The sequence below is a fragment of the Crotalus tigris genome, unplaced genomic scaffold (genome assembly GCF_016545835.1).
Source record: "Crotalus tigris isolate CLP2741 ecotype Arizona unplaced genomic scaffold, ASM1654583v1 scf7180000021329.891317, whole genome shotgun sequence".
NCBI classification, from domain to species: Eukaryota; Metazoa; Chordata; class Lepidosauria; order Squamata; family Viperidae; genus Crotalus; species Crotalus tigris.
The window spans coordinates 588672-599002 of record NW_024098456.1 but is presented as its reverse complement, the minus strand read 5'-3'; the positions used below and the strand labels follow the sequence as shown (position 1 = coordinate 599002).

The 10331-nt window shown below is 33.8% G+C and overlaps 1 protein-coding gene across 3 annotated transcripts; it reads left to right on the top strand.

Moving 5' to 3' along the window:
- Nucleotides 1–6732: 6732 nt before the first annotated feature.
- On the top strand, nt 6733–10046 carry LOC120320354 (olfactory receptor 14A16-like). 3 transcript variants are annotated; one of them, XM_039369979.1, is made up of 2 exons: nt 6733–6831; nt 8708–10046. In XM_039369979.1, exon 2 carries the CDS (start codon nt 8736–8738, stop codon nt 9666–9668), a length of 933 nt encoding a protein of 310 aa, XP_039225913.1. In that variant the 5' UTR covers nt 6733–6831; nt 8708–8735; the 3' UTR covers nt 9669–10046. The 3 variants fall into 3 exon arrangements, with proteins under 3 accessions (XP_039225913.1, XP_039225912.1, XP_039225911.1); XM_039369978.1 differs by having other exon boundaries at nt 6763–6904; XM_039369977.1 differs by having other exon boundaries at nt 6769–6913.
- Nucleotides 10047–10331: the final 285 nt, after the last annotated feature.

The window sequence follows — 10331 nt, the reverse complement described above, 5'->3', positions numbered from 1 at the left end:
GTGATTGTCTACTAGGACTCTGAGATCCCTCTCACAGTTACTACTATTGAGCAAGGTACCCCCTATACTATACCTGTGCATTTGGTTTTTCTTGCCTAAATGTAGAACCTTGATTTTTTCACCACTGAATTTCATTTTGTTAGATAGTGCCCAGTGTTCAAGTCTGTCCAGATCCTTCTATATCTTAAGCCTGTCTTCTGGAGTGTTGGCTATTCCTGCCAACTTGGTGTCATCTGCAAATTTGATGAGTTCCTCATCTATCCCCTCATCCAAATTGTTGATGAAGATGTTGAAGAGCACTGGGCCCAGAACAGAGCCCTGGGGCACCCCACTACACACTTCCCTCCATGAGGGAAGTGTTTCATTGAGGACCACTTGCTAAGTACGGCCGGTCAGCCGTACTACGGCTGACGGATCCATCTGGTGGTGATGCTGTCTATCCTACATTTTTCTATCTTGTCAAGTAGTAGATTGTGATCTATTTTATCAAATGCCTTACTGAAGTCCAAATAAATTATGTCCACAGCATTCCTCTGATCCACTAACTTGGTCAAAGAATGCAATAAGATTTGTCTGGAATGATCTATTTTTGACAACTCCATGTTGACTTTTAGTAATGACTTTGGTTGCCTCTAGGTGTTTGCTGATTCGTTATTTGATTATCTTTTCCAGGATCTTCCCAGGTATTGAGGTCAGGCTGATAGATCTGTAATTTCCTGGGACCATTTTTTTCCTTTTTTAAAGATGGGAACTACTGTACATCAGCTCTTTTCCAGTCTTCTGGTAGTTCCCCTGTGCTCCAGGATCTTTCAAAAATATAGTTCAGTGGTTCTGAGATCACATCTGGCAGTTCCTTGAGAACCTTAGGGTGTAATCCATCTGGTCCTGGCAATTTGAACTCGTCTAGGCTGGACAGGTGCTCACTTATCCTTTTCTTTCCTATCTTAACTTGTGTTTCTATACTGTTTTTTATGGCACTATTTTTGATAGGTTGGTCTGCTTTTTCCCTTTGTGTAAAGACAGATTCAAAAAATGAGTTAAATAGTTTCTCCCTATTGCTAGTCACCTTCTTACTACTTTCACCCACTAACGGACCAATCGTTTCCTTCACTTTTTTTTTGTTTTTTACATGTTGAAAGAAGCTTTTTTTTGTTGTTATTTTTGAGTTTGGTCGCAAGCCTTAGTTCGTTTTGAGCTTTCCTCACTTCATCTTTGCAGGCTCGGGCTATTTGCTGATATTCTGACTTAATTATGTGCCTCTCTTTCCACTTTCTATACTTGTCCTTTTTATCTTTCAATTTGTCAGAGAGTTCTTTATGCATCCATGCTGGTTTCTTTTGAGAGCTGTTAGTTTTCCTCTTTGTTGGTATTGTGCTAGACTGGGCCTTTATTATCTCATTTTTCAAAATTTCACAAGCTTCTTGAATTGTTTTCCCTTTGATGATTCTCATCTATGGAATCCTTCCCAAGCCCTCTCTAAGTTTATTGAAATTAGCTGTCTTGAGGTCCAAGACTCTAGTTTGACTGGGTTCTATTGCTTGTACTTCCATAATGTTGAATTCTAATATTGCATGATCACTTCCTCTCAGGGTTCCTATGGCGTCAACACCTTCTATCATTTCATCTCTGTTAGTGACAATTAGATCAAAATGACTAATCCCCCAATTCCCTTCTCTACTTTTGGGGAGACCAAGTTGTCTGCTCGGTTTGCCAGGAACCTGTTTGATCTTCCACTTGATGCAAAGTTTGTCTCCCAGTTGATGTCATGGTAGTTGAAGTCCCCATTACTATTGTGATGTACTTCCTACATACCTTAGTTAGTTGACTAGCAAAAAGTTCATCTATTTCCTCTGTTTGGTTGGGTGGTCTGTAGTATACACCTATGACAATGTCATTTTTTCACCTTTTATATTGACCCAAATGCATTTAAGACAGTTTTATCATTGTTGTGCTCTATTTCTGTAGAGATGTAGTTATTTCTTATAGAGAGAGCAACTCCACTTCTTCTTTTATTTGGTCTGTTTCTTTTAAATAATTTAAATCCCTCTAGCTGTGTGTTCCATTTGTGGGTTCCATCCCACCACATTTCCTTAATGGCAACACTATTATATCTGCCCTCATTAACCTCAATTTCTAGTTCACCCTGTTTGCTGTTCATACTCTGTACATTGGTGTATAGACATTTGAGTTCTTTATGACTGGCTCTGTGTTTAATTTCTACATAAGCTGTGTGGTGCCTGAGTTCCCCTATTGTCTTACCACCTATTTGGCTAGTGCACTTTGTGTGGCACTCACTATTAGAGGCTTGATTTTGCTTGACAGCAAGGTTGGTATTCTTGTCCACACACACTGATAGCCCTATAATTTTTAGATTGCCAGGGACAGGGTTGTTCTGTATCAATTAACTCAGTGTCCTCGTTTTTTAATTTAAATTTTCCTCCAGAAAATCTGTGAATTTATAGCCAAGTAACTCAATCCCTTTATTTGAGGGATGCAAACCATCTCTTTTGTACATCTTTTCATTGGACCAGCTACAGACATCATGACTAACATATCCAAAGCCTTCCCCTTTACATCACTCATTTAGCCATATATTGAATTGTGCTATATGCTGGTCTTTTCTATTTTGCTCCTCATATACTAGTAAAACCTCTGAGAAAGTAAGCCTACAGCCTATTCTGCTAAGTTCCTTCCCCAAGCTCTGGAAATCTTTCTGCACAGAGAGTACATCTTTTTGGGACAGACCGTTAGTGCCAAGATGTACAATAGCCTCCACATCACAGTCCTTTCTGCCATTCTTAATTATTTTAGAAATATGCTTCTTGTCCCTACTGGCAGTAGCACCTGGAAGACACCTGACCTCTTTCAAAGCCTCTATGTCCTTTCCTAAATTTACATCCCTTATAATTGAATCACCTACCAGAAGGTAACTTCTCTTTTTGGATGTCTTTCTGTTTTTGCATGACTGATGTGTAATACCTGATTCACACTTCTCTTTGTGAAAATCCAGTTCTTCATCTTGGACCACAATCCCCTGCTTATGTGAGTTATCTTCACAAATACCTTTACCTGTCTCCTTAATGTTCCTATTAAGGTCAGCAAGGGCGCTATAACTGTTGTGACTGTTGTTGGGACACAGCAAAAGTTTTGTGTTTATGGTTCACAGCTCTCACCCTGCCAGATCCCACAGTTGTCCACACTGCCTTTCTCCTGCAGGATCTTTGTGATAGAGGGGGCTGATAGCACAGAGGCTTAATAGAGTAGAGGGGCTGAACTGGACACCTAATTTCTGCCTGACGAGCACAGATTACAAACTCTAGATAAATGATAAAATCTAGACTCTAGATAAATTATCTGTTCTTGTAGACTAGATGGATCATGCTGAGCATGTATGATATTAGCTATTAGGGTAACAAATCTTCAATTATTCATACAAGAGAAAAAATAACTGTTTTAACTGTTTTCTCTGAGTATGCATTCTGTCGTGTAACACTCTAGAGAGTATGCCCTCTCTAAGAGGAAAATATTTAAATTAATTATTTTATTAGTAAAATCAGTATATTTTCATTGTAGTTTTATTTCTGTCTGATAACACAATGAAAATGAATAAACTTGATTAATCAAGTTTGAAAAAATGAAAAAGAAAAAATATACCTTTTTTGTACATAAATACATATACACACACATATACATGCATGCAAACTAATAATGGGATGATACAGACTTCATATTTAGAGATATCTTTTTGTATCTTTCCAGAGATTCAAAGATCAAATTATACTGGATTCTGCCTTGCAAAAATTCAAGATCGAGTTAATCATCTTCTAGAAAATAATCAGTATTCTTTTATCAAAAAATATAATATTAAATTATATTAAAATTCAAATAATTTAATAAAAAGTGTTATAATGGATCTCATAAATTAAGGCTGAATTTTAAAAAAATGCAAGGATGATTGATTTCAGACTGAAATACTCTGATTTGAATTCAATGGCATGCCATGTTTTTTTAACATTCATACTATTAAATTCATTAGTTATCCATAGTGCTATTTCTGAATAAAACATCAATAGTCTTTTTATCTAAGTTTAAGGTTTGCAAAACTGATTATAAGTTTGGAGGAAAAAGAATTAAAATGTTATTTTCCTAATATTTTTTTTTCCCTTTCAGAATTTTTGATCAAGAAAAGAAATGTTCAATTAAACAACTATAATAGATTTTTACTTGGATTTTCTGATGTTTGAGAACTACTTTATAGCATTCCTTCTCATTTATTTATTTACAATAGTATACAAAATGAAGAAAAAATGATAATCATTGTAATAGAAGTCACTGCCTGTCAATCTTGAAAATGTTGTGCATTTTCCCTAAGTTGAATCAGTATTTTATCACCCATGTACTCTAGAAGCTCTTGCCTACAGTTAGAGAAGCTGGATTATGATGTTCTTTTTGGGGGGGGGGGTTCAACTCATGAATATTTGCATTAATAAGCATCAATATCAAAAAAGAAAATGTAATTTTAAGATGCATCAGTAAAAGGTTTATTTAGTTGTTAAATATATTTTCCACACATTTCTCTGTGGGGATTCTGTAGTCAGCTTATAACAATAAAACAGGAAAAAATGATTTAAAAATATAAAAATAACAATAGTAAAGGAATAAAACAAACAAAAAAAATAAACAATGGAAGTACAATATGAAATTAAAAGATTAGAGAAGGGGGAGCAGGGTCTGCAGGGGGAGGTGGGATCAACTAGTTAGTACAGCAGTTACCTCCATTGATGTAATGGGTCCTCAGGTCAACTGGCAGAGTCATGTCTTCAGGCCCTTGTAGAAGGATGGGGGAAGGGGCAAATTTAGCATTGCTAAATCTTGATAAAGACTACATTTATATACTTCTGCATTTGTTAACCCATGTCTTCAGTGTGATGTTCTGCTAGTAGGCTTTAAGTAAATTCAAGTAACCTGAAGCAAATTAAAAGAAGGACATCAGTAATGATCAGTGACTTGGAACTTAAGTCCTGCAAGAAAAGACTGAAGGAAATTATGTGTTTTAGTCTTAAGAAGAGGAGACAAGTGATTATTCTACAATTAGATTCTATAATTTTCAATAGAGAACTTTATCACAATCACTTACAGTTATTTCGGGTATGGAATAATGGATTTTAGCTGCATACAGACAGAACATGATCACCTAATTCTAGTTGGATATTTAAACAAGCTTTCTAAAAAATATGCAGAATTCCTGCCTCAGTCTTCCCACCAATGAATGAGAGTATCACCTGGCCTTCCCAGCTCCAACCTATACCTTTTCCAGCTTCATTGATGTTGAATTGCTCACCACTCCCACCTTGGAGCCTTGTCATGGTCCTTCTAATTAACTAAAATCTTTTTTTTAAACCACTAAATTTGTGGTTACTACAGAAAAAAACAGTAAGCATCAATCTCCAAAAGAAATTCATATATTCAAACCAAGGAAGGAAGGAAGGAAGGGTGTTTTTTTTATTATTATTATTTTAGAAGCCTCTGGTTGGGGCATTAATCTAGGAAAGCCAGAAATGGCTAGAAGCAAGGAACTTCCTTACTCTCTTACAATTTAGATTTCAATTTTAAACTTCAATGCTAGCTAATATAAGAAATAGCAAGCAATTTTAGGGACTGTAATTGGAGTGAAGGAAGAAATACGCCAGACTCCTAGTATGTAAGCCACAGCTTCTGATTGTAAGTGCCTGCAGACTAAAGCCTGGATAAGCCTAAAGGCTGCTCTGTCAAAAGGTCAAGTTTGAGGGTTGGAAAAGAAACTGAAGAATTATGGCAGATATCATAGGGCAAGGATTATTTGTCTGGAATATGGCTTAAGCTCCAGGATCCTTAGTAATATATATAGTATAAATGAAATTCAACATAAGAACCAGAAAGTCCTATCTGGACCAAAAGAAAAAAAAAACCCTTTCAAGGGCAAGTTGCTGCATGGTCAGAAAAAGAACATGTAGATAATTCTTCAGATAAAGGCAACTGTTGTTGAACTGATTCTTTCAGAAGCTTGGTCTCCAAGTTCAAGAAACTGAAAAGATCTTAACTAGAACAAATAGTCTATCCATCTAAAATTCTGATTTGAAATGATGAAGTTCCATTTAGACATTGGTAGCTGGTGAATTGATAAAATCAAGTGTTTGATGGTTCTTCAACTGGGATTTTTTTCAGTTTAATAAAAATATATTAAACAGGCTTCCCATCTTTACAAATACCTTTTCTGACTGGCAGTGAATGTAAGCAATGTTATGAAAATGTACCTTAGTTTTCATCTCTGGAGTTAATGGTGAGTTCTTTTTATCTTAAATATATTTTCCTACTTGTATTTTAGAAACTGATTCAAGCTTCAGAAAAACAAGGAGGTGATACTGTGTTATAATATGATTATATTTCCATTTGGTTATTTTGGCCCATCCTGTAACTAAATATATTTTCCAGAGTTGAACTAAAACTACTTTGGTTATGGTATGCAATAAATCTATTTTTTTTTATTTCTATAGTACACAATCTACAAAAGTGCTATTAAATTAGATTGAAAAGATCTAATCTGTAGAAAATATAGATAACAGTGTTGCTCTCTGTTAATTTACAACCCAGATATCATCATGCAGTCTGGGATCTTTTCAAAGGACTGACTCCCAGAGGTATAATGGAAAATAGGATTAATTCTACTTCTACTAGCTCCCCATTGCATAATTTATTATATTAAAGATGGTACACGATCAAGCATATTGGCATTACCAATCTTTTGAGGGAAAAATAGAGATAACATCCTTCCATAGCACCAAAATATAAAATGTAAGATTACCATTTCAGTTAATATAAAAGGCTATGGTACAGGAAAAGAATGAATGCAGAAGATACATTTACAGTATGTCAGGTTGTTATTTTTCTTTTGAAGAATCCTTGATAAATGTTAGTGTTTTAGAGTCAATTCAAACTTCATTCAAAAGCCCAAGAATTTTCCAAATTCTGTCATAATGTACATGTATTTCCAAGAAAATGCGAGATAAAATAATTCAAATTTTGTCAACTCTTTTTGTAATTTAATAGTTATAAGTCTCAATAGTTCCACGAGTTATGGAAAAATGCTTCTTTATTCTGTAATCTCTTATTTTCCTTTTTAAATATTGATATTTTATAAGTTTTTTCCAATTTCTTTTGAGCTACTCTAGTATTAGTTTCTATAGCTATATTTATAAATGACATTTGTTTTTCTTTATTTGCTAGTCTTATCTTTCTATGAATAATCTTCATTTGGGGTTATTTTCAGTGTGTTTTTTTTATTTTACATTTTTGTAGCATTTGTTGATAAATGTCCTTGTGATGCAAATATTAAGCCTTCTGTTTCCTTCTTGATATATCTAATCTGAAGCCATTGCCAAGTCATTTTCCTATTCCTCTTGCCTTTAATTTCTTTTCAGGTAGTAATTGTGTAGAGGTTTATCTGTCTATGTAATGCTTAATTTGCCATTGTAACCAGTTTTTCATGCCACCTTTTGATTCTGTAACATTCAAAATATTTTCCTTTCAGATATTTGGAATGTGATTCATGATCTATTGTCATAACTTTTGGATCTTCTGTTCTAAAGCATCTAGTTCCACTTTTGTCCAGTCAACAATATCTGCCATGCAATGTATTAGAATAATTAAGTATTGTTGGCTTTCATTATATAAACCTCTGCCTAAGATTTTATTTTTTTAAAAAATAATGCATGTTACATATTTACTGATTGTTTCTCTTTCACATGGCTATACAAATATTGTTTGTTTCTAAAATACCCAAACATTAAGAACTTTTGTCCATTTTCAGTGCTTTGATTTTACAGTCATTCCATAATTCAGTTTCATCTAAGTAACCATAGATAAAGGATACTTTATTAATTACTCCCAATATTACAAATGAATATGCACTAAATTCTTCCTGGAGCTATCAGTTATAAAAAATATTTCATTTGTTTGTTTGTTTTTTAAATGTGGGTTTGTGATATAAGCTCTAGGAAGAAATTATACCATACACTCAAAAGTATATCCATTCACTTGAATGAAGCAAAAAATCTAATTGCTCTCAAATTATGCATGAATGTATGCATAATTAATGGTATTTATTTTTGTACTGTTAGTGAGAAATAAAAAAAAAAGAAAAGATTGAAAGAGGCTGAAAGAGATGTTTCTTTTTTGTTCAATCCATTCTGTACATCCTCGGGGTTTTTTGATTACTGTTAATTTGAATAGAGGGAGGAGAAGTTACAAAAGCAATAAGAGCAGTAAGAATAATATTAATTGAGCACTTTCTAAAAAATCAAAATCCATATAGTATGCTACATCATAGCACTTAATTTTTCAAACTTTTTGTCACTCCATTAAATATAATTATTATTCTGAAACTTATTTTATTTCACTCTTCTGTTTTCATTCCCTTATATTCTAAAGTAATAGATTGCCATTTCCATTGTAGAATTCAAAAAATCCTCCTTTATTCTGTGCTGTTTCAGATATATCTATTTCTCTTTCTGCAATCCAAAATAAATAATAGATTTTACTTCTATCACTGCAAAAGCAATCTGTTATTCTAAATTCCCCACCATCTATTTCATAGGGAGTATATTGAAATTTAGTAATTTAGAAGATTTGATATTTATATCTACTAACTATTTTCCTCTCTTTTTCTCAGACTGTCTCCAATAAATGAAAAACATGAAATGGCCAATGAATCTACTCTGATAGAATTCCTTCTGATGGGATTTTCTGACAACCATGATATCCAAATTATGTATTTTGTGATATTTCTCTTCATGTACGTAATAGCCATAATGGGGAATGTCCTTCTAGTTATTACTGTGGTCCTGAACTGCTCCCTTCATACCCCAATGTATTTCTTTTTAGTTAACTTGTCATTTTCAGATATTTGCTTCATCTCAACCACCATTCCAAAATCTATGCTCACTTCCCTAACAGATAACAGAGTGATCACCTTTGCTGGATGTGCCGCCCAAGTCTTCTTGATTTTCACCTTTGCAGGTTCTGAAATTGCTTTGCTCACCATCATGGCTTATGATCGTTATGTGGCTATTTGCCATCCTCTGCAGTATAGCCTTATCCTGAATTGCGATGCTTGTATGCAAATGGCAGCTTCTTCCTGGATTATCTGTATGATCCATGCTTTGCTAGAAACTGTAATTGTATTTCAGTGGGAATACTGCAGGTCACGTAAGATTGAACAATTGTTCTGTGATATCCCTCAATTACAGAAGATTTCTTGCACTGATACAAGAACTAGTCAAATACTGATTTTTGTGACAGCAATCATTGTTAGCTTAGTGTGTTGTGGTATTATTTTTGTTTCTTATGGCTACATCTTTTCAGGTGTGCTAAAGATTCAGTCAATACAAGGCAGACACAAAGCCTTCTCTACCTGCACTCCCCATCTGGTTGTCTTCTTTCTGTTTCTCAGTACTGCTTTATTTTCTTACATGACACCGAAAAGCCATTCATCTCATACAGTAGAATTGTTTTCTGCTGTTTTTTACACAGTTTTGCCACCACTATTGAATCCTATCATTTATAGCTTCAGGAATAAGAACATGAAAGAAGCCATGTTAAAAACAGCAGTGAAAGTATTTTCACTTTTTTAAAAAAGAAAAATTAATGTACTTATTTAAAATATATCTTGCGGTCACAACTACCTATGCAACTGTCTTGTGAAAGGTTTCCAATGATTTCCATTCCTCAATTGCAAGTTCTTACTTTCTCATTAATATTTCAAAATGTCCTTTGAACTTTTTATGCAGAGAAATTCATGGAGTGTATATGTTTGCAGGAGTGTTTTTTTTTTTTTTAGAAAGTTTGCTTCTGATCACATAATTGATATTCACATTCTCAATTGTTATGGATGTTTGTATGTAACTTACTGTTTTCACTTCTCTGTATTCTCTAATAAGTGGATAGGCAAATATATTTGATCATGAATGACAAACTGAATAAACTTTCTGGTTGTTTGTTGACTCAAAAAATCTGTGCATTGAAGATATTGATCTTATGATATTTCGATATATTTATATTGTTTATTAATGTACTCATTTTTAGTTGAAAGCATTTCACTTTGTTATCCAAACACATTTGTTTCCTAAGAAAATATAAATCAGAACTGCAATAAATTGAGAAACTTTTACTAATAAATTTCTTGTTTTCAAAGGGATTGGTACTAGATACTATGAACTTAGACCTCTCCTGCTCCAATCTAGCACTCATCTATAACCATACTTCCAAAATTAAGGAAAGGAGGAAGAGGAGAAGGA

What these genes read in the sequence shown, in the direction of transcription:
- LOC120320354 (XM_039369977.1), top strand. Translation starts at nt 6,885, where the DNA reads ATGCAGAAGATACATTTACAGTATGTCAG. An exon ending in ATACATTTACAGTATGTCAG is followed by an intron (nt 6,914 to 8,707) that starts GTTGTTATTTTT and finishes TCTTTTTCTCAG; the next exon opens with ACTGTCTCCAATAAATGAAA.